Source organism: Cucurbita maxima, unplaced genomic scaffold, assembly GCF_002738345.1.
Source record: "Cucurbita maxima cultivar Rimu unplaced genomic scaffold, Cmax_1.0 Cma_Scf00007, whole genome shotgun sequence".
Lineage (NCBI taxonomy): Eukaryota > Viridiplantae > Streptophyta > Magnoliopsida > Cucurbitales > Cucurbitaceae > Cucurbita > Cucurbita maxima.
Genome location: NW_019272023.1, coordinates 1763817 through 1787468, shown reverse-complemented (window position 1 = coordinate 1787468; position 23652 = coordinate 1763817). Strand labels below are relative to the sequence as shown.

The following is a 23652-nucleotide window of genomic DNA, read 5'->3' as shown; positions in this document are numbered from 1 at the left end:
TTTTTTTTTTTTTTTTTTCCTCTTCGTTTTCCGCGTACTGTTTTAAGTTTCTACGTGTTTTGCTTGTTCTGTGATTCGTCGATCGGACTGCCATTTTCTCTCCATCAATGACTATGATGACTCCTCCACCTCTTGATGTAATTTGGCTACTCCTTTTTAGTTTCTGTTCTTGATTTTCTTTTTTGGTTTTTTTCGTACTCGTCGTCCTTTGATTATTTGTTTTGGTGTCATTTCTTGTTCTTTGAATTTTGCTCTTTAGGGTTTTGATTTTGGTTTGGACGTCAAATTGAGTTGAGAATTCAATAACTCGGTTTTTTGATTGATATATCTCTAGGGTTTCGATTCAATCTTCGTGGGGTCGAGTTTCGTCGTTTGGAAGATCTGATTTTCTTGTTTTGTTCTGCAGCAAGAAGACGAGGAGATGCTTGTGCCGCATTCGGATGTAGTGGAGGGTCCTCAGCCAATGGAAGGTTTATATTCAGCCTGCTTGACTAGTATACTATTTGGTTTTGAAGTTAATGGGTTTACAATTCACTGGAAGATTGGTTGTTTTAGTTTTTTTTTGTGGCTTGACTTCAGTTTTATCGTGTGATGATCCCATTTTGTATCGAGGCGTTGATTTGTTATTCTGCATTTATGTGAATGTTTTCGACAGCTCAAGTGGAGCCTCCTGGCACCATGGAGAGCCAGCAAGTGGAGGATCCCCCACCTATAAAATTCACATGGAGAATTGAGAACTTCTCTAGGTTAACCATGAAAAAGTATTATTCTGACTCGTTTTCTGTCGGAGGATATAAATGGTACATTCTATCATCTCATTTGCAAAACTGCAATTTGCTCCTTTGAGTTGTTATAGCTAGTTGTTGATTTGAGTTGGTTGGTTGGTTTCATCAGGCGAATATTACTTTTTCCAAAAGGAAACAATGTTGACCACTTGTCAATGTATTTGGATGTTGCCGACTCTACCACGTTGCCTTACGGGTGGAGTAGATATGCACAGTTCAGCTTGGCTGTGGTTAATCATGTCCATAAAAAGTATTCAATACGAAAGGGTAAGTACTTCCCCATTATCTGAGAATTTATTTATTTTTCACTATTCATTTTAACATGTAGAAGAATGGGGTTCTTTCTTTTCTGGTACTTTTAGTCGCGAGGTAAATATTTTGATCACTTGTAGATTGATATGTTGAGCATTAGATGAAAACTAGCACTACAAAAATATATTGAGTTCAGAATTTCTCTCCCTTTCTCCTCCTTTGTGAAGCATGGCCAATAAGCTTTCATATGTTTCCCCCAATATTTTAATCGATTCATGCACAAATAAGTTGTATACTTCTACATTTATTTTAAGATAATAATATAAAAATGATAGTAAATGTCCGACATGTCTTTCAAAGATATTGGAGATGGCAAAATTCTTTCAAATCATAGTTTTAGAGGAAAAACACTACACCAAAGATGGAGAAGGAGAAGAAGTCAAATGAAGGTTTAAAAACTTACTATCGATGAGGGCAGAAGGATCTGTACTCTGTGGTCAACACATAAGGCTGCTGTACATGGAAATAGGTGGACAATTCGGATAATAGACAGAAGTGAATCAAACTTATCAATCTCACGATCAACAAAGGCTTTTTCATTATGAAAATAAAAAAGAAACACTCTCCTCGTCCAAATAAGTCATATATGTTTTGGAAAGGGCTTCAAAATAAATTTAGGGAAATTGTGATGGAAGGTAGTAGCCTCCTTAGAGTGATCAGTCGACACTGGATCACCTTTATTTCATAATTTCTTTTACTACAGTCGCCAGGACTTTTTGAAATTAGAAGCTTATCGGAGTCCTTTTTTGTTATTAGTTTTGGTGTCCTTTTGGTTGGACATGTCTTTGGTATGCCCTTATATTCTTTCAACTTTTACATTGAAGTTTGGTTTCTTACCAATTTTTTTTAAAACTATCAATTGATTTCCATTATTAATTTAGCATGCTTTTGTAAACTGACAAGAGACCTGCTATCCTATTTAGAATATTGCTCTTATGTTTATGAAAACTTAACTGTTTGGGATTTAAGCAACTATATATTTTTAACTCTTCATGTTTAATTATGCAGACACAAAACACCAATTCAATGCTAGAGAAAGTGATTGGGGTTTTACATCATTCATGCCTCTTAGTGATCTTTATGATCCTAGTCGAGGGTACCTTGTAAATGACACGTGTGTTGTTGAAGCTGAGGTTCTAGTTCGTAAGGTTCTTGATTACTGGACCTATGATTCAAAGAAAGAAACTGGATTTGTGGGTCTTAAGAACCAAGGGGCAACTTGTTACATGAATTCTCTTCTTCAGACACTTTACCATATACCTTATTTTAGAAAGGTAGGAAAAAGTTTCATAACTCCTATATTTCTCTTACGGATGATTTCTTAATTCCTGATTCTTTTTATCCAGGCTGTTTACCATATGCCGACAACTGAGAATGACATGCCTTCAGGAAGTATCCCTTTGGCTCTTCAAAGTCTGTTCTATAAACTTCAATTTAATGTCAGCAGTGGTGCAACTAAAGAGCTTACTAAGTCCTTTGGATGGGATACTTATGATTCTTTTATGCAACACGATGTGCAAGAACTCAATAGGGTTTTGTGTGAAAAGCTTGAAGATAAAATGAAGGTATAGTACAGGATATTTGGATTTGTTTGATGAATGCTTATAAAAATACATACAGTCAATCATATATTCATTGACTTGGCCCAATTTCTATTGACATAACTTGTGTACATGTTATTATATTTATCTTTTCTTTTACAATCTTTCTTTTGGTTTTGGTCTAGGGAACTGTTGTGGAGGGGACAATACAACAGTTATTTGAGGGGCATCACATGAATTACATAGAATGCATTAATGTTGACTACAAATCTACGAGAAAGGAATCGTTTTATGGTACTTCTGGTTTAAAAGCCACTCTTTGAAATTTTGAATTGATTTAAGATCTTTTAGCTTGATTTTTCTTTGGGTGGATTGTCAGATCTACAGCTTGATGTGAAAGGTTGTAATGATGTCTATGCATCTTTTGATAAGTATGTGGAAGTTGAACGTCTTGAGGGTGATAACAAGTATCATGCAGAAGAGCATGGCTTGCAGGTTTGTACTGTTGATGATTTGATTCAAGGCTTCCTATCTGTGTGCATTTATGTTATTTTGTGGTTGTTTAAGGGCAATGTCATTCCAAGGTGTATTCTTTGTATATTGTGGCCATTTAAGGACAAAGCAAATTTTGGGGCTTTGTGTCTGGATAAGTAGCATCTGATGCAATTCTCTTTCTTATTTCTGGTGTTGTTTCTAGCTGTTTCTGATGAAAGCATAGCTATTTTCTTCATTTATGTGTGTGTGTTTTTTTAGAAGTTTTTTAACTTTTAATACTGAACAATGGGCAACCTACGTAGGAGGTTATATGGGGCTCATTTGCTTTCCGGGTAAAATTGTTCAGATTGTATTGTCTGTCTCCACTTACTTCTTATAACTAATATTTTTGTGTTGAAAAGATCGACTACCTAAAATGTTTCAAAGGAACTGAAATCATTCTTGAATCTAGAATTCTAGAAATGTAAGATAGTTCAACTTCCTGAGCTAGCTGTAGGAAGTAAATCTTTTAATTTGATTTTCTGCCTAAATTAATGTTTGTTTCAGGATGCTAAGAAGGGTGTCTTGTTTATTGACTTCCCTCCAGTCCTCCAACTCCAGCTGAAGAGGTTTGAATACGATTTTATGCGGGATACAATGGTGAAGGTTAGTAATGGAAATATACCACAGCGTGGTTTTGCATTCACTAATCTAGGGCGTCATTATTTGTTGCAGGACTTAATAACATTTAATAATTATCGTATATTTAGATACCTTCAGATTTTTCACAGTATAGAGAAATTGAGGATGTCTTTGAAATTTGATTGTCCGTAACTTCAACGTTGATTGTTTGGGGCTCCCATTTATACAATTCTGAAACTACTTTTGGCTTTTGTCCTTGCTAATTGGAGTGTATTTTCGGGAGCTCCTGTAAATTGCAGGAGAAATGTGTTTTCTTCTCTCACTCTTGGCTTATTTTGCCTTCCACAAAGCTATGTTGGAGGCAACTTGGAAATCATTGAGCATTTGAAGTACTTGCACTATGCTTGAGAGTTTGCATTGATAAATTTTTTAAAGCTTCATCTTTTATAGTTTGTTGGGATTTGGTTTCACCTCTTTTCTCTTTATTAGAATTCCCAAGTTCTGGAGGTGGTGATGCCCTATTAGCACAGGTTAGGAGTGTTAACTTAAATTGGTTAAAATTTCAACAAGTATCCAGGGTCTAGCTTGATAAACAAAAAGGTTCAGGGCTTGACAGTGTTCAAAAGTGAAGCGTGAGAATGGGCCTCCCCTTCCCGCTCCTATCTGCTAACCCATTAATGATACCTTTGGTTCCTCTTTTCCCCCAACACACACTCAATGGTCGTTTTATAACCCTGCCCTCCACAATGAACTTAAAAGGATTGAATAGGACAAGGCCATCATCATTAAGAAGAAAGTTCTTCACGATGACTGATATATTATCCTTTGGGAAGTTCAGGACAATATTTGTGATCTTTGTTCCAACAACCTTCTTGAACCAAAGGAAGCCTTTCCTTTGCCCCTTCGTTTGACAATACCATAGGGGCAAAGTCGAGGCTTAATTCGGCCCATTTTGTTGGTTCGTTATCCTTTAAATTCCTACCAAGCTTCAAGTCCAAGAATTTGTTGACAACATTCCACGTTTCTTTGATCGTGACTTTTTTGCTAGGAGAGAGCCTATACAAAAGTGGATACCAAAGGGCTAGCTTCCTCCATCACCCACCCTATGGCAAGTTCGATTGGTGATGAGGTTTTGATGTTTCTTTATGTACTTCCAAGGACCTTTTGTGGGGTTAATTTTTGTTTGATGTATGAGTATATTTGGCCTTTCTAAGATTTCTCCACAAGGCTTTTTCTTCGTGATTATATCTCCATATCCATTTTGTGGAGAGAGATTTGTTCTTCTTATCAAGAAAAGATTGAGGCCTCCCTTTTATGTTGGGAGGTTTATAATATTCCATCGATCATGGTGTGGGTCATCTTTCCGCAAGTAGTTTTTGAATAATATTTCTATATTCGCAGCCACTTTTTGTGGCATTTCAAATAGAGACATGTAGAGTGGGGAAGTTAGATAATGTGGCTTGGATTAGGGTGAGTCTTCTACCTTTTGAAGTATAACATGATGACCATGTTGACTGCCTTATTTCTACTTTTTCAATAATAGTCATCCAGAAGGAAAAAGATTTGTGGTTTCCTTTTAGAGGTAGTCCTAGGTACATATTCGTCCTTTCTTCCTTTTTACAACTATATGTGCTAGCAAATTCTTCAATAATCTCCGTGTTAATATTGATGCCCATGATCTCTGTTTTTTAGAGATTGATATTTTGTCCCTAGAATCTTTCAAAGGTTTTTATTGTTTAGATCATATTTTTTATGGAAGTGGCATCTTCGTCTGCGAACTGAAGGTGATTAATGCTTAAGCCTTCTTTACGAATATGATAACCTTTTATTTGCCCTTCGTATTATGCTCCTGTCAGTAGGTGACAGAGGTAGTCCCTTACCATGATGAAAAGAAAAGGGGATAGTGGATCTCCTTGTTGGAGTTCCTGTCTGGCATAAATCTTCCCTCACGGTCTTCCATTGATGATGATGGAGAAGTTTGTGGATGAGATGCTTCCTTTTATCCACCTTCGCCATTTTGAGCCAAAGCCTTTTGCCACAAGAATGTTTTTCAAGGAAAGTCCATTCATCTATGAGTTTGTTTGCCATGAGGGGGCATTGAGAATGTCGCCCCTCTAAAAAAAGTTGTTTGTTGCCCGGTAATTGTGAAGGGGAGAACCTTTTTAAGATGTTTGTTAATACCCTTGCTATGATATTATATAGTCTGATTGTGAGACTTATTGGACGAAAGTTTGCAACAGTGCAGACATCCAGTTTCTTTGAGATCAGGTTGCCATTGGTAACTTAGTTTCGAAAAAGATCTTGGAATACTCTCATGATATTAGCTCTCATAAGGTTCCAGTATTTCTGAAAAAATTATGAGGTAAAACCATCCGGTACTGGAGTCTTGTTAAAGCTTAGATATTGAATCGCCTTCCCCACCTTTTCTTCGGTGACAACAACCTCGAGGGAGGCAGCTTTCTGATAAGTAGGACTCCAGACAAGGACGTATAAAGGGACACAAATTCTCATACAATTTCTTCTTCGTTTACTCAACTTCTACCTTGTTTGGATAGAATTTCCATGATGATACTATTTCATTTCTTTGTAGCCATGATACGATGGAAAAATTTGGAGTTTATGTCCCCCTCCTCTAACCATCATTTTTTACGTTTTTGTCTCCAAGATTGCTCTTCTTTGCTGTCAATTTAACAAGTTCTGCTTTCATGACCTTTTTATGTGTGTGTTGAACTAGTGTAATAGAGTCCGTTTCCTCCATTTGATCAAGGAGAGCAATTTCAGTTAGTAGTTGGTTTCTTTTTGTGGAAATACAACGGAAAACCTCCTTGTTCCATTTCTTTTAGACTTCTTTTAGTCTTTTAAGTTTGTTGATGAAACCGTGCCCCAACCATCCACGAAGGGGCGTATTTTTTCACTAGTATTCAACCATTGGCAAAAATTCCAAATGGTTCAGCCACATTCTCAAATCGGAAGGGCGAGAGGCTCCATTTACAGCAACCTACGGAAAGAAGAATGGGATAATGGTCAGATGTAGGTCTATTCAGTCTTTGAACACTAACGTTACTAAATTTTCCAAGTAGGCCTTCTGTGGCTAGAAATCTAACGATGAGTGTCAAGGTGGGTGGAGATATGTTGTTTGACAATGTATAGAGTCCATTATTGAGGGGAAGGTCAATGAGTTCAGCTTCTCTTATAAAATTGTTGAAGTGTCTCATGTCTCTGGTGACTTTTCCACTGAATTTTTCATGTGCCCATCGATTGAAGTCACCTGCCAAAAGCCAATTCTCTGTACATAGGCAAGATAGGTCTTGTAAATTTTGCCAGAATAGAATTCTTTCTTGCTATCTACAGGGACCGTAAATCCCTGTAATCCAAAATCTGTAATTATCAGCATGTGTAATGTGTGGTTAAGGTGTATAAGCCTTTAGTGACTTCTGAAATGATCAAAGTTGGGTCATTCCACATGATTTAGATCCCCCGATGTACCTGAGGCATCTAAAGAGATAATAATCGTAAGAGGTATTGACCACCCAATTGTGACTTTCTCGATTTCTCAGAATTGATGTTTGGAAGGAGGCCAACAATCTCTCTAGTCAGTTTACTCTGTTTCTTAGCCATGGTGGACTTCTTTTTCCTGGATGGAATAGCCATGATTCACATGTGGTGTTCTTTTAGCAATGGTGCCAAGATTTGGATGGCCATTGTTGGTGTGAGTGTCTCTGATATCGGGGTGACCTCTTCTACCTCTGTTTCATTCCTATGCTTGAAATTACAATACCGAGGCAGTTGGGTTAACTGTCATGATGTGTTTTCATTGGATCTGCAATGTACACTCAATTATTTTTTCTTATCTTTACTCATCTTTTAATGCTGCAACATTGGTCCCTTGGATCAAATTTTCTTTCAGATGTTTTTATACAGACAATATATTAAAGTGATTTTGGCATGCAGATAAATGATCGGTATGAGTTTCCGCTTCAACTAGACCTTGATAGGGAGAATGGCAAGTATCTATCGCCTGAAGCAGATAGGAGTGTTCGCAACCTTTACACACTTCATAGGTATAACCATGCTATTGCCTATTCTGTAGATTGATTTTCTTATTTCCCAACTCTTGTTTCCTTGAAATTTCATGTGTTGTTTTTAAAAATTTATAAATTTAATTTTACGAGGAGGCACAAATTTTCAATAAATTTTGAAAAGTTAGAACACAATAGCTCCTTGCAGCAGTGAAACTAAATCTCCCAAAGTGAAATAACACAATTACTTTAGTTCTTTTTCATCTATCAATTAAAAGTTTCTTATAAAAAGTCTAGCAATAAAAATCGTTTCTTGTTTAATAAAAACATAAGTACTAAGATGGGACGAATGCAATCTAAAACAAAATTCTTAAAGAAAACTTCCCAACAAGAATTAATATAAAATGAAGAGTAGTTGCAGAATTCTTTGAACAGAGCAAACCATGAAACCGCATTTAGTTTTACAAGATCAAATTTTTTCTCCCAAATACCCTGCACTATTGACTTGACAACGTTCATCCAAGAACATCCAAAGCCCTTTCAAACGAAGCCTCTTATAAATTTCTGCTCAAGGAGCAATAAAATAACTAGCAACCTGAAGATCCATTAGGCACAAAATAAACAGCTTGAATTTAAATAGCAAGAATGACATGTTATTTAACTCAACAAAATCATCCAAACTAAAATATTCACCTTTCTTAGGTTCTACATGAAAGCTTTAGAAAGAAAAGGTTGTTTCTATAAGAATAGAATATGCATTTGTAAATGTTTGTCCCTTTTGACCACCCCCTTTATTTGTTGAGCATACTAATGCTAAACTCACAATGTTAACCTTTTCCCATGCATTTACATCTTAGAGGAGCAATGATTTGCCATGTTCTTTTAACGGCTTCAATGGAAGGATGTGATCTACTTGGAAATATATTCCATATTTCGTTTCTGTTATGTTTAGTTTTGTACATATAGTTTCATTGACTGTTAAAATGTGAAGAACCAACCTCTAACTTGTTTTAATTTTCTGATGCAGTGTGCTGGTACATAGCGGTGGTGTCCATGGTGGGCATTATTATGCTTTTATCAGACCAACCTTATCTGATCAGTGGTATGCATGATTTTTTTAATTTTACTTTGTTGAATGAAATGAAAAAAGAAGTAAAAAACACTCAGTCACTAGAATGTGGATTACAAGAAAGTTTGTCAATTCATAATTAACAAAAGGACTATAATTCTTAACGGATGTTTAAACTTACACTAATGAATCCTAGTTCAGGATCCATTGACCATTGCATACAAATTTCTGAGCTACTTTAGAGAGAATTGATCTTACTCTTCTTGCTTTATTTACCCATATCTTTGTACAATTCGTTTGAGGACTAGAAGGTACATGGGCATCTTTGATAATTCGACAATGATGTTGGATAATAATATATTGGATTATGTTTTTAGTTTAGTAAATAGTTTTGGGTCCATTTGCTTCATTAATTAATTAGTTAGTTTTTTTTTTAATAAATAAAAACCCACGCATTTATTAAGGCGGATGGAAGAATATAAGGGTATATAAAAAAACCAAGTCTGACCGAAAGGAAAGGGGTTCAATACCAGCTACCAAAATGGACTCCAATCCAGAAGAACAATATTAAACTCACAATTAAAAAAATGTTTAGTAGGTGACGCTCATAAGGAAACCTTTGAAGGTACATTTTTCAAATATCCTATATTTTTACTGCATAAAAATATAACCTATATCTTAATTAAATTGAGCAGACCTTAATGTTAGGTATTTCAATCCATGTCTTTTTCTCCCAAATATCTAGCCAACTCCCAAATATCCTCACTCTATTTCTCAACCTCTCTAAAAATTCTATTATTTCTCTCCCTCTAAATACCCCACAGAATAGCAAAAAAGTTGTCCCGCCACATAACTGTACCTTCCTCTTTACTGGGAGAGTTTGAGAGCACCTTCTCCATCTGAGCCTTGCTGCCTCTGTGTCATTCCCAACAAATCCCAAACGATCTCAACTAGCGACTCCATAGAAAGTGAGCTAACTGACAGCCCCAGAAAAGATGATTAAGATTTTCCTTGTGCCATTTTATTGGTTTGTAATTAGTATTTTACCACTTGGATACTTGCAAATATATTTTTCTTAAAATTAGTATTTTAGCTTTAATTTCTGAGTTGTTATTTTGGGGATTTTCGTCACCATGATTATTTACAGAGAGTGATTCCTTCTGGAGTCTCTCAACCTATGCTTTTAACGTGCCCATAATGCATAACTCAAGTACTATTTTATTGTCGGTCAGTAATTTGGTTCAAGCTTCATTATTTTAGGTACAAATTTGATGACGAGCGTGTGACAAAAGAAGATACAAAGAGAGCATTAGAAGAGCAATATGGTGGTGAGGAAGAGGTGATAAAACTTGCTTAATGAAAGATCTAATTCCCCTTAATAAGTTCTTTACCTGTTTGTCCACTTTGTATATTAACTTGGTTTTATTCTGCACTCATGTCAATGTTTGACAGTTGCCTCAGACAAACCCTGGCTTCAACAATACTCCCTTCAAGTTCACCAAATATTCTAATGCATATATGCTTGTGTACATCCGTGAAAGTGACAAGGAAAAGATAATTTGCAATGTGGATGAAAAAGACATAGCCGAACACCTTAGGGTAGTTTTATTTATTCAGATTATTTCTTCGTGACTTCTAATCAAGTGTGGAAATATGTGGAAGCTGGCTGACTTTACTCAACACCATACAGATAAGGTTGAAGAAAGAGCAGGAGGAGAAGGAAGACAAGAGAAGATATAAAGCGCAGGCCCATCTCTATGCTATTATCAAGGTTGCAGCTTCACATTCTTTTTCATGTTTGGCAATTTATATCCTTCAGGTGTTGGGCCTATAATGAACAAGGCTGAACCGAAAAATAAGATACTTTTCAATTCATGAGATCAAGACTTTGTGTTCACTGATATGTGAATCTAATGTCCTAATAGGTTGTTAAGATCAACATATCTAGCATAAGCACCCATAGATATGAATTTCAAATTTCTATTTTCTTTTTTGATAGTTGTATGTAAACAATTTGTGTCTGAGACAATGGATTTATGCTGGTAGGTTGCACGAGATGTGGACCTTCAAGAACAAATAGGGAAGGATATATATTTTGATCTTGTTGATCATGACAAAGTTCGCAGTTTTCGTATTCAGAAACAAATACCTTTTAATCTTTTCAAGGTGAGCAGACTTTTGGAAATTGACATAGTGAGGAAACCTCACTGTTGCCTGCAGCTATCTTCCATATTGATTGTTCCATGTTTATGTTCCCTTAATCTGCTCTTTTTTGAGAAAAGGAAAAGTGACTTGTGTCTCTGTCGTTCATTCTTCTTCTATTCAGTTGATGGTCTTTGTTTTTACTTCTTTGGTACTCCATGCCTTAAAACTATTTAAGTCTATTACTTGTAATGCTTCCTTGTTTGGTGTTCTCACTTCAAGTTTGTCTGTTTATTTTTTGTACCCCTTCTTTGATTAATTTGAATGCTTTGTACATTTTAACCGTTATTTTATTTCTTTAGCTTGCTGGAAGATCAGGATTTTTTGTTTGATATTAATCATGTCTTTCATGCTTATATCAATCATTTTAACCGTTAGTTTAACTGTTGAATTTTTGAGGATAAGAAGGATGTTGAGAAGATTGATTTGATTAAGCTAAGTGCAAGGTTTCCTAAAGGTGTTTTATTCAAGTTTATTTATCAATTTCTCTCGTAATGATATTGTGTTAATTGGGATGTTTTTTAATCTCACCCTAGTGTTTTTCTATGTTTCCTCTTACTCCTTTTGGTGTTTTTTGAATATATTTGTCTTTTTTATTATTAATTTTTAATTTTTTTAATAAGAAACAAAATTTATTGAGGAAAAAAGATGGAAGATACAACTTATGGGCCCAGACCAGTGGGAGCCCCCCTCCCACAAAAGACTAAAAAAACACCTTCGAGTTGATAAACATAGTAGAAAGGTTGTCATTACAAAATAATTTCCTAGGACTATAACCCCCCAAGAAGCTGGTAGCTTTTCATTTCTCCAAAAGAAGAGGACTATCATCAAAGGTCCTCTGATTTCTTTCAAACCAAATGTTCCACAACAAAACCCCCACTGCACAATTCCACTAAACAGATGCCCTCTCGGGCATATTCCACGCTGAAGATTTTTCAAAAAGCCACCCATCAACCGTCTTGTACAAGCAACCAACACAAAAATATTGATAAGAGCAGATGGGGCAATGTTGAATCAAGTGGTCTAAATTCTATGTATTCATGAGCAAAAGACAACAAGCTGAAGGCAAGAGAACCCAATTTTTGCACCTTCTTTGAAGCATCTGCTGCATATTTAATCCTCTATGAGCCATAGACATAGAAAACCTTCATTTTCTTGGGGCATTTCAGCTAGTTCAAATGGCAGCATCAATGAGGGGATTTCATTTTAGGCGGACCTATCTGACGACTTCAAAAAAGTAGACTTGGTGGAAAAATTACCCCCCACCTTCAAAGACCAAACTACTCTGTCCTTGCTTTCACCTAACCATATAACATCAAGAGTTTCTATCAACCTGATCCACCTCTCCATCTCCCAATTGTTTGTCCCTGAATTCCAGAAGTCAGGTTCTTGTTTCAACAAGATGGAAAAAAAATGATCAGGAAACTGCTTCCCAAGAGTCGTGTCCCCCTTTGATAGAGCAATATTAATCCCTTTGTCAATTCTCTTATCCGCCAAAAGGACAGTTTTGTACAATTTCCACCTAATGGGATGTCAAGGTAAGAGAAAGGAAAAGTTCCAATTTTGCACCAAAAGTTCCAGCATAATATATCACCTCTTTAGTATGACATTAATACCAATAACAACAGTCTTGGCCAAATTTTGGGAGAGGTTGTCCCTGTGCCTCAAGCCCCTATTTGTTTCTTGTTGTTGTTATTATTATTATTTTTTCCTTCTCCATTTTGATTTGTGGTGGTATGCAGGAGGAGGTTGCCAAGGAGTATGGCATACCAGTGCAATTTCAGCGGTTTTGGATTTGGGCAAAGCGACAAAATCACACATATCGTCCTAATCGGCCATTGACTCCGCAAGAAGAAGCACAATCTGTAATAATTTCCTCTATTCTTGTATTCTTTTTGCAAAAGTCCCAGAATTCTATTTGGTAGCCATGAGCACATCATTTGTCCTTTTTATATCACTCAAAAAATTATTGTCGTTTTCACCATCTTGTAATTGCTGTTCAGCATCTTATATTCCGGCTTATTATTTTGCTTGTTATGATTTTTTATGTATTTATAATATAAAAATTATGGTTTGAATATATTTAAATTATAGTTTCTTTTAAAGCATTCTTTCACTTGAGGGCTTCTTTGGTGTTTTAAAGCTCCAATTCTCTGAAACTTTGGTTCTTTTGTTGTCACTATATGGGCAACATATAGATTATACATGCTCTTTTTCATGTCACTATTATGCGATTTTCTATGGATAGATTGACATTTTTTTTATACCTGTATATTTTCTTGGATCTATCTGAAATTCTTGCTGTAGTTAGCCATTATGGTTTGCTGATTGTTGTGGTCTAACATGCATTCAGTTCAGGCTAATGGGTAAATACACCTTTGCAGGTTGGGCAGTTGAGGGAAGCGTCCAACAAAGCTAATAACGCAGAACTTAAGTTGTTTTTGGAAGTAGAGCTTGGATTGGTAACAGTTCTTTCATTTTTTTTTTTTTTTTTTGGGGGGGGGGGGGGGCATGTTGGAGACGCCTGTGTACACATTGTATGTACAATATCTGCTAACCCTGCAATAATTTGATTCCATGCTTCAGGATTTACATCCTATTATTCCACCTGAGAAAAATAAAGACGATATTCTTCTTTTCTTCAAGCTTTATGATCCTGAGAAAGGAGAGCTGAGGTATATGTTGTGTCTTCCTGTGAGTGGATAATTGTTGACGTCTGATTCTGGATACTGACATATTTCCCTTTTTTTTTTTTTTTTTTTTTTGTCATGCCAGATATGTCGGTAGGCTTTTTATGAAGAGTACAACAAAGCCGGTTGAAATTTTGGATAAACTAAATAAAATGGCAGGCTTTGATCCTGATCAAGAGATTGAACTTTTTGAGGTATGTTCATGGAATGTTCTGTCTTTTCTTTCCTCAAATTTTGTTGTTCCAAATAACCACATTTATTTATAGACAATTCTTATTCAAAAGTTCATTGGTTGATCTTCAGGAAATAAAGTTTGAGCCTTGTGTCATGTGTGAACATCTAGATAAAAGGACTTCATTTCGACTAAGTCAGGTAGGTATCAGTTTATTGCTCTTATTATTGCATTTGCTCATATAAGTGCCGCTCATTTGTCACCACTTTGTTTTTTTTTTTTTTTTTTTTTTTTTTTTTTTCTTCAGATTGAGGATGGGGACATTATTTGCTTTCAGAAATCCCCTATTGATAGCGAAGAATGCAAGTACCCCGATGTTCCTTCATTTTTGGAGTATGTACATAATCGTCAGGTACAAATCCTGATTGGATGACATCGGTATCCATAATCTATTGCACTAGGGTTTTTCATTTTGTTATGAACAATCAACCCTCAATTTAGGTTACTTGTCATGTAGGATAAAATGGGATGCTGATATGCTCTTAACGTTTTGGCACATAATGGGCGCAAATTAAAATTTTTCATTATTGTCAACATTGAACATATTGGATCCACAAATTAGTTTTTTCCTTTTGGGGATAAGAAATGAAACTATGAGATTATGACTAGGGCGGTTCAATTACAATCATGAAACTCAATCGTAATTAGGGTTTCAGTGTGGTTAGAACTTTTTATCGATACTATGTTAAAGGCGCGAAGGAGAAAACTTTTTATCGATACTATGTTAAAGGCGCTTGAAGGAGAAAACCTTTCTATCGATACTATGTTAAAAGGCGCTTGAAGGAGAGAACTTTCTATCGATACTATGTTAAAAGGCGCTTGAAGGAGAGAACTTTCTATCGATACTATGTGTTAAAAGGCGCTTGAAGGGGAGAACTTTTTATCAATACTATGTTAAGAGGCGCTTGAAGGAGAGAACTTTCTATCGATACTATGTGTTAAAAGGCGCTTGAAGGGGAGAACTTTTTATCAATACTATGTTAAAAGGCGCTTGAAGGAGAGAACTTTTGATTCTCTTTAAAATTTCTCATTTATAAACCTCATAAATTCTACTTTGTCTATTGGAGTAGGAAGTTTTTTAGATGGCTTTTCAGTTGGCCAAATAGATTCTACTTTGTCTATTGGAGTTATTAACTCATCCAATTGACATTCCCTCTTCAATGAACGTTTTCCTTTGGGAAATAGCACATAAAGCCATTAGCTCGAGTAAAAATCTACAAAAAAGAATGTACTACATAACTCTATTTCCAAGTTGGTGCCCATTATACAAGAAAGACAACGAATCACAAAGGCACTTATTTATGCATGCACATACGCTTAGAATTTTTGGATATCTCACTTGCCCTAGGAAGGTAAAGGATTTATTGGACATGTCCTTAACGTACCACTCCTTTAAGCAGGCAAAAGCCCTGCTACAGAAAAATCTCGTATGACTTTCTTTTGGAAACTGTGGAAAGAAAGAAATCAACAAGTATTCATGGAGAAGACACGAACTTAGACATCGTATCACAAAGCCACTTATAAAGTAGTTTGCAAATAACTGTTTTACGTCTTTGAGAACGCATAGAGCCTTTGATTATCAGTTGTGTAATGGTACTTGCTTGAGATCGATTTGTAAAATGATGGTGATATGCATTGGTTGATGCTTGTATGTGGTTTTTTGCATTCTAGGTTGTTCATTTTCGAACTCTAGAAAAACCCAAGGAGGATGACTTTTGTATAGAACTGTAAGTAATTCCACCTGAATTTTTCTTGTTTCAATTGAGATCATTCAAAGTTGGCTCAGTTCAATGTGCATAACTTCTCTTTCTATAGGTCGAAAGTTCAAACTTATGATGAAGTTGTAGAAAAGTTGGCAGAACGAATTGGACTGGACGATCCATCCAAAATCAGATTGACTGCACATAATTGCTATTCTCAGCAACCTAAGCCACAGCCTATCAAATATCGGGGTGTAGATCATTTGTCAGATATGTTAGTACATTATAACCAGGTATTTTTTTTTTTCTGGATTTTAATTCTGTTTTCTTGTTTGCCCATTTGCATGATTTGGGGCTGAACTCTGGGTTACATGTTGACAGATGTCTGATATATTGTATTATGAAGTCCTGGACATTCCCCTTCCAGAATTGCAAGGTCTGAAAAATCTGAAGGTTGCTTTTCATCATTCCACAAAAGATGAGGTACGAATTGCTTGTGGCACAAATTTTCTTTTTCAGGTTGTCGTCAGGCTTTGAAACATTTTGTTTATATTGTTCAGGTGGTTATTCACAATATTAGATTACCTAAACAGAGTACCGTTGGCGATGTTATTAATTTACTTAAAACAAAGGTATGAACTGTCTTCTTTCAATTATTACTTATAGAAGCAGGAAGATCAAAGTTTTGATAGGCAGAAAACACCATCTCGTTGTCTTCTGTTAGTATTCCTCGATTCATTTACAATCCTTCACTTTCGTTAGTGATTTTATTTTATTACACCTTACAGGTTGAGTTATCTCATCCAGATGCGGAACTTAGATTACTAGAAGTTTTCTATCATAAGATCTATAAGGTAATGATATGCTTGATTTTGGATTTAATAGTTTCTCTTGGATTCAGTTCTTATGAGATCTTCATCTACTTGTTAGGGAGCTTTTAATAAAGTATTTTTTTGCTATTTTCTTGTAATTAGTCTGTAGTTGATGTTGATACTTACCCCACCAAGCTAGCTCTGCCCCATTAAAACCCATCAAAATGAAACAACGGCTTTCTGGAGGAAGGTTATTGATCTGAAATATGGGACCACCCCTCTCAACAACAAACAAGGCAGAAATTCCCTTAGAACAACCAAGGGTCCTTGGAAATCCATTATGAAACATTGCTCTCTTATTCATGATAGAATATTCTGTAAATGAGGACCTTTCATAGCTTTATCCTTTCTATGCAGCCTTCTTAATCTCAAAGTTACAAAGAAGACTGCCTTTCATGGCTTGGCCTCCACAGTAGTGCTCTATGCAGCATTCTTAATTTCAAAGTCATCTCATGGTCTCTTGTAAATGAGGCCTTTGGGAACTTTATCCTTTCTTCAACTGGCACCTGGTCCTTCCAGAAGATCCCAATCTTCTCCTGTCTTACACCCCTGGAGAGCATCCCTTCAAAACGGAGAAAAATATGATTTGGCAGAATTTTATATGAGCCTTCTTCTGGAATTTGCTGCAAGAAAAAAACAGAAAAATATTTCAAGACAAAGACCTCTCTTTTCATAGATTCTTTTGATGCTATAGCCATTACAGTTGTGACTTGGTGTAAATGTTCTAGCTTTCACTTTCCTTTCCAATTGGAAAGGTCTCATGTAATTCCTATTGTGAGTGGGGGGGTCTCCCCCTTGTTTTGTCATTTCATACGAGATTGTTTCTTTTACAATATATATATTTAAGGCCTTGGTTATATTATTTTTTCTATGCTTTTAATTGTAACTATGATTCATTTTCACAGATCTTTCCACATAATGAAAGAATTGAGAATATAAATGACCAATACTGGACACTGCGTGTGGAGGAGGTCAGTGTTTTCTCCATGACAATTATTTCTAATTATTGTTTTCTTTTTGTCCATATTGTTTGAGGTCAGACACATCATCATACCCTTTGTTGAGGGTTTTTGGTGATTTGCTTTAACCATGAGAGTATGAAATCGGTTGTTATTAGTGTTAAACTTGTTGCTAAGCTTCTATTGTTTCTGATGTGAATATCAGATCCCTGAAGAGGAGAAAAACCTTGGTCCTCAGGATCGTTTGATTCATGTGTACCATTTCAGCAAAGAGACGGCACAAAACCAAATGGTATGAAATTGATATTCCTCTTGAGTTTTCTGAAATAGCTTCCAGCAATTTGATTATTCCGGCTTCTTAAAGCTTTCTTATATCACACCTTTTAAAATGCGTTGTTTATCCAACAGCAAGTTCAGAATTTTGGAGAACCTTTTTTCTTGGTCATTCATGAAGGTGAGACTTTGGCTGATGTGAAAGTTCGCATACAGAAGAAACTTCAAGTTCCAGATGAGGAGTTCTCCAATGTAAGCTCTTGAACCTGCTTTCTGCTGTGCATTCCTTTTTTTTTTTTTCCATTGCAATTTATTTTGGTGCATAATAATATTTTCTTTTCCAACTTCATTTCCCCAGTGGAAGTTTGCATTTTTCTCCCTGGGGCGGCCAGAATATCTGCAGGATTCCGACGTTGTCTCCAATCGGTTTCAGGTATTTCCTGCTTTAACTGTAGAACTATAAGGTTCTCAATTGTTTGATTGGGTGTTACCCTTTAAAGAATGAACTGATTGTTTTGAATCTGTACAAATATACTATGCAGAGGAGAGACATTTATGGTGCTTGGGAACAGTACCTTGGGTTGGAGCATTCAGACACCACTCCCAAGAGGTCTTATGCTGTCAATCATGTGAGGGTCTTAAACCATCTTTATGGTTATGATGTACTGTAGACAGGTTTTTTATAAGTTAGATTTAGGTATAATCAATCTTATACAGTGACGTTTCATATTGTAACGACCGAATTCTCATAAATGTTTTGCAGAACCGTGCCACATACGAGAAACCTGTGAAAATATATAACTGAACATAGCGACCGTCTACCAATACTTGAGCCATATGAAGTCCCACTAAGTCAATTGTGGAAGAAACATAGAATATGCGATGAGAGGTGCGTATGAAGAAACAACAAAGCTACTATTGAGTTTGTAGTTAATAGGAATTCAGTGATATATAGTTTTTGTTTTCCCTTTTCCTTTTCGATTAAAATGGGGTGAGGGAGGGAGAGAGGTTAGTTTTTCCTCAGGCGTTTTGCTGTTCGATTCTTCCATCTGAGGCTCTGCCATGTGTTTTTCTAATGCACTCCTTAAAGCTTGAGCTTTATAAAAGGTTGGTTGGTGGGTTATGATGAAGGTGTAGTGTAATTTAGCAGCAGGTACATAACAAGTTCCTTCTTTTCTCTTCTTTTTTTATCCATCTGATGAGGGGATGTATATTGAGTTTTATAGTTGTTGGCAGTGTTTTTGTCTCAATTCATTATTTTTACCCTCTTTTGGTGGTGTGCTTGCTGATTTCCCTTAGATGATGATGAGATGAGTTTGTGAAACTTTATAATCCTTGTGTACATCCTCCTCAGCACTGCAGTGTAGTGTATAACATGTTCATATACCCCATTTCATTGGGTACTAATGAAAACCTTTCCAACTAATTTTCTGTGTGGATGACATTTGGCTTAGAGGCGAGTGTATTAGACTTAAAAAATTAGACAGTTGAATTTTCAATTTTGATTGGGTATTCTTGTTTCTTATGAACGAACTAATAGACAAAAAAATTTAACATTTAGAGATAAGTATATTAGATAACCTACAAGTGTGGCATTGTTCAAACTATACATTCTGTTTGAACCATTTCCCTTTCAAATCAAAGGGTTTGAAAGGGTTCAAAGATTCTTCAACATTCCATAGAATCCATTCCTGTGTAGCGGTACGATGTGGCGCATCGTGAGTGACCGAGTTCCGCCACGGCGGAACACCGCTGTTGCCTCTCAAGAAACTACTGTACTGCGTTTTGAGTCTCAGAAGTGAGCGTTCCTTGATCGGCTCCCACTCATGCGACGAGTCCAACCGCTCTGGACGAGTCTGCAGAACCTTCATGCCGGTCATTCCGAGGAACAATCGCTGGTTCGACGCCGTCAAGTACTTGCCGTAGCAGCTCTTGAGCCGGATTCTTGAATCAAAGAACCTAACAAACTCAACGCTCCATCTCGCATTCTTCGTCCATCCATTTCGACTCTGAGTAACGGACTCCTCATCCTCATCGGCAAACAAATACTTCTTGGTATGGCTTCGGAGCAGCACCACCTTTGCGTTGCGGAACAAATCCATGTTGGAACAAACCTTACTGGACAAATACGAAATTCCATAATTAATTATATAAAAACCTTACTGAACAAACTTCTTGGTATGGCTATGGAAGCATCTGATGCGATGCCTGTGGGAAAAACTTGGCTGTCAAGTTTTACCCGTACTTCCACTCTCCAATCATAATCATCCACGTGTTTAATTTTGACTTTGATTTGACTATTTCTGCCCACGTGGCAACTGGCCAATGAACCTTCGTCGCTTCTTCCAACTCTCCTCTTTGGAAGTTTTTGGAATAAAAATTGTTCTTTGTTATCTTGCAAATTCCACGTTTTAATTACCAAATTCATATTTTGGTAAAAAGAGATAAAGATATCAAATATCTATATTTTGAAATTTTATTAAAAAAAATATATTTACTTACCATTTGATTTTGCATGATGAACCAAATAAAAGAATTTAAAAAAAAAAAAAAAAACAGAGAGAATGTTAGGAAGGAAAGTCCACGTGGCTACATGTGGGATGGGGAGTCACGTGACACGTCAGTTTTTTTCTTTACAAGACACGTGTCTGTGTGTTCTGTTCAATTTAATTACATTTTTTTTTTTATAAACAAAATCAATATCTTTTTTAAGTTTAAAATCAAGAATCAAAAATCAAAAATAAAAAACTAAATATTTTGTTTTTATTTTAAAACGGAGCACTGTTTAAAAAAAATTGAAATCTTACCAAACTTGTATTTGGAAAAATTTTGAGGATAAATTTGTAATTTAACATAAAAAATATTATTTTATGAAATGGAAAAAAGGGATTAATTGGATTTTTCTTTTTCATTCAACCACCTACCAGTAAAAACCGTAGTGGGAAATAGCAATAGAACACTTGGAATCCGCACTCTGCATGTAACCAGCCGCCAATTTCAACCACGGCACCCGCTGAAAGTGCGCGGCATCGTTCTACTTTGAAACGAATTCTCCTTTTCTGTGGCGAACGAATTCCATTGCTCATCCCTCCTTCCCTCTAAGATTTTCGTTTCCTCTTTCGATTTTCTCGGATTTCTCTTCTTAACTTTCCCATTCTCCGTTTGGCTGAAGAGAAATTTCAAGAAACCGAATAAAACAAGACCCGAAAATACGCCTTTTTCTTCCTTATATAGTTTCGATTTGGTTGGTCTCCTTCTAGTTTGAGGTGAGTTCTGTTTTGCCCGATTTCTGTTTTTGTCGCTGATTCCTATTGTTTTCCCCCCAAATCCATGGGTCTCAGAATCTCCCCTAAAATTTTCAGGTGTTTTAGGGTTTTTTTTTTATTTTTTTTAGTTTTATCTATTAGGTGAAAGATGAAATTCGGAGAGACGTTCATGGAATATTTGCACGGAGATCGAGAGTGGTTCCTGGACAAATGTTCGCATGTTGAGTATAAGCGGCTGAAGAAGGTTCTTAAGAGTTGTCGGACTTGCAGACTTAATGATTCTTGCACCAATGAATGTGAATGCAAGTCTTGCCCTCGTAAGAACGTCAATACGTCGTTTTCTTCTGACTTCTTAGCTGGTTCTCTCTAATCAGTTGTTGGACTTTGAAATTAATTGAATTTTTCGGCTTTGCAGTGTGTGATCAGCTGTTCTTTTCGGAGTTGATGAGGGAAGCCTTGGATATTGCGGGGTGTTTCAGCACGAGAGTTAGACATCTTCTTCATCTTCATGTTGCTGGGGGAATTGAGAGATACATGGCGCGATTGGTTCATTGCTTTAAAACTGATCAAACGACGATGATACAAGAAGGCCGCATGCTGATTGAATATGTTACGATGAATGCTATTGCTATCAGAAAGATTCTTAAGAAATACGATAAAGTGAGTTTCAGCCTAAATAAATATTTTGAAGATTTGTGAATTTGACATTGGAATTTGTTTTTTACAATTTAAGAACATAATTTTTATGTGTTTAAATAATCGACTACAGGTACATAGCTCTGTAAACGGAAAGAACTTTAAGTTGAAAATGCGAGCTGAACATATTGAGCTTTTGCAATCACCTTGGCTTATAGAATTGGGTGCTTTTTGTTTGAATTTTAAAAGACCCGGTGATGGAAATTCTCCCTCAGAATTCTCCACTCACTTTTCTTTTGATGTCGATGTTGATGTCGATGACACACCAAAAATGACATTGATGCTTCCAGATTCTATGAAATTGGAATATGATCTTACTTGCCCTATATGCTTGGTAAGTTTTCTGGTCTTGGCTGTAATCCAGAGGGATGGCAGTATTTGGAGTTCATTTGATAAGCCTCTGAAGTTGGATCATGTTACAGGATACACTATTTGATCCATATGCTTTGGGTTGTGGCCATCTCTTCTGCAAATCATGTGTTTGTTTAGCTGCTTCCGCGATGATCTGTGATGGACCAAAGGCTGCCAGCCCGGAGTCTAAATGCCCTGTTTGTAGAGAGGTTTGTGTTTGGTATTTGAAGCAATTAGATTATTCTTCATGACCAGCTAAGATTTGAAAAGTTTGAGAAAAAGACAAATTCAGGAGAAAATTAAATGTCATGAACCACAATTGATGTAGTACTTGATAAGTGGAAATATCTCCAATGTTTTTTTTTTTTTTTTACTTCATACAACCATGTTCTTGAATTCTTCCTAGCTTAAACATGTTCTCTGATGCTAGTTTGCTTTTAAAGTCTTGCTATTTACATGCCCATTAGTCAACATCCCTTAGCTGTTTTTCCCCCAAATGGAGAAACACTTGCATATTCAAAAGGAAAAGAGAGGTACATGAAGGAAGGTCATGAAAAAATAATTAAAACCAAGAAATAACAATTTCTTCTGTCCTGTTTGCTTAGAATATCTTCTGTCACCTGTTATCCAGAATTTCATCTAAGTTCCCTTTTCTTCTATCTACGACTTAGATATGGTTTAAGAAAGTTCATCCCTTTTGAATGTTCTACTCTCGCTCAACACAACATTTATGTTGGTGAGATATTTTACTCCATGAAAATTTAGAGGTTCTATTGGCAAAAGAATCGAGCTATTATGACTGTTATTTGTTTCTAATGCAGACTGGGGTATATCCTAAAGCATTGCACATGACGGAACTGGATATGCTTTTGAAAAGAAGGTTTAGAAACTCGGAACCTCTTTCCTTTCCGTCACCATTATGCTTTTATTTAATAATAGTATCAACAAAAGCATGTCTACGTAGTAAATTTTAGTTGAGTTGGCATGATGAAAATACAACTTATTGTTTTAACAACTCTGTTCAGGTGTAAAGGGTACTGGAAGGAGAGGCTGACGGAAGAACGAGCGAGGGTGCTGAAGCAAACCAAAGATTTCTGGGATTCCCAGACTAGATTTGTGGTCGGTTATTAAAATTTACAGTACCACCTTTTATCAATCTGATTTTCTTATACAACAGGCTGCTGCTGCATTTGTTGCCATTCTGGGGTTGGTGGTGGCAACTTTTCTTTTGAAAATAACCCTGGCTGCTGCCTGTTTATGCAAAAGATCTGGTTGGAAATCCAAAAATCCACGCGTGCAAACACGGATGTGGACTCTCTCGAGTAAGAAAGTATTGACTTTGCCTTTGTTTTTGTCATTTTCCTTATCCCTTCCAGATGCGGAGTATTTGATCTGGGTTTTGTCTCGAGTTACTTGAGATAAATAAAAGAAACAAAAACACACTTCAAATCGTGCCTATGTAATGATTACCTATTACATTAAGTAATCTAGTGGTTGGTTTGGTGGTATTTGTTTAAGAATGAACAATTATTGTTTTTTATATTTGCTTGGTTATATTTATATTTGCTG

At 36.1% G+C, this 23652-nt stretch overlaps 3 protein-coding genes across 6 annotated transcripts; 2 read left to right on the top strand and 1 right to left on the bottom strand.

Annotated features, from left to right (window-relative positions):
• Positions 1-19196, top strand: LOC111481561 (ubiquitin carboxyl-terminal hydrolase 12-like). Its single transcript, XM_023127050.1, has 32 exons — positions 1-137; positions 407-470; positions 656-800; positions 895-1052; positions 2106-2371; positions 2444-2662; positions 2824-2932; positions 3018-3133; positions 3680-3778; positions 7706-7815; positions 8801-8875; positions 10103-10181; positions 10295-10441; positions 10533-10613; positions 10889-11008; positions 12787-12909; positions 13429-13506; positions 13631-13719; positions 13820-13928; positions 14038-14106; positions 14214-14318; positions 15638-15693; positions 15782-15959; positions 16048-16149; positions 16227-16298; positions 16455-16520; positions 17444-17509; positions 17703-17789; positions 17906-18022; positions 18129-18203; positions 18313-18399; positions 18534-19196. The coding sequence occupies exons 1-32, from the start codon at positions 108-110 to the stop codon at positions 18573-18575; spliced, it is 3339 nt and encodes a 1112-aa protein (XP_022982818.1). The 5' UTR covers positions 1-107; the 3' UTR covers positions 18576-19196.
• Positions 19197-19307: 111 nt separating this feature from the next.
• On the bottom strand, positions 19308-19907 carry LOC111481770. The gene has a single exon (XM_023127360.1). The coding sequence runs from the start codon at positions 19870-19872 to the stop codon at positions 19375-19377; it is 498 nt and encodes a 165-aa protein (XP_022983128.1). The 5' UTR covers positions 19873-19907; the 3' UTR covers positions 19308-19374.
• A 786-nt stretch (positions 19908-20693) lies between these two features.
• Positions 20694-23625, top strand: LOC111481655 (probable E3 ubiquitin-protein ligase BAH1-like). Of its 4 annotated transcripts, none has more exons than XM_023127197.1 (8): positions 20694-21036; positions 21178-21338; positions 21452-21696; positions 21806-22066; positions 22155-22292; positions 22905-22963; positions 23109-23202; positions 23261-23625. In XM_023127197.1, exons 2-8 carry the CDS (start codon positions 21185-21187, stop codon positions 23498-23500), a joined length of 1191 nt encoding a protein of 396 aa, XP_022982965.1. In that variant the 5' UTR covers positions 20694-21036; positions 21178-21184; the 3' UTR covers positions 23501-23625. The 4 variants fall into 4 exon arrangements, with proteins under 4 accessions (XP_022982965.1, XP_022982964.1, XP_022982963.1 ...); XM_023127196.1 differs by having other exon boundaries at positions 20695-21036; positions 21165-21353; XM_023127195.1 differs by having other exon boundaries at positions 20696-21036; positions 21178-21353.
• Positions 23626-23652: the final 27 nt, after the last annotated feature.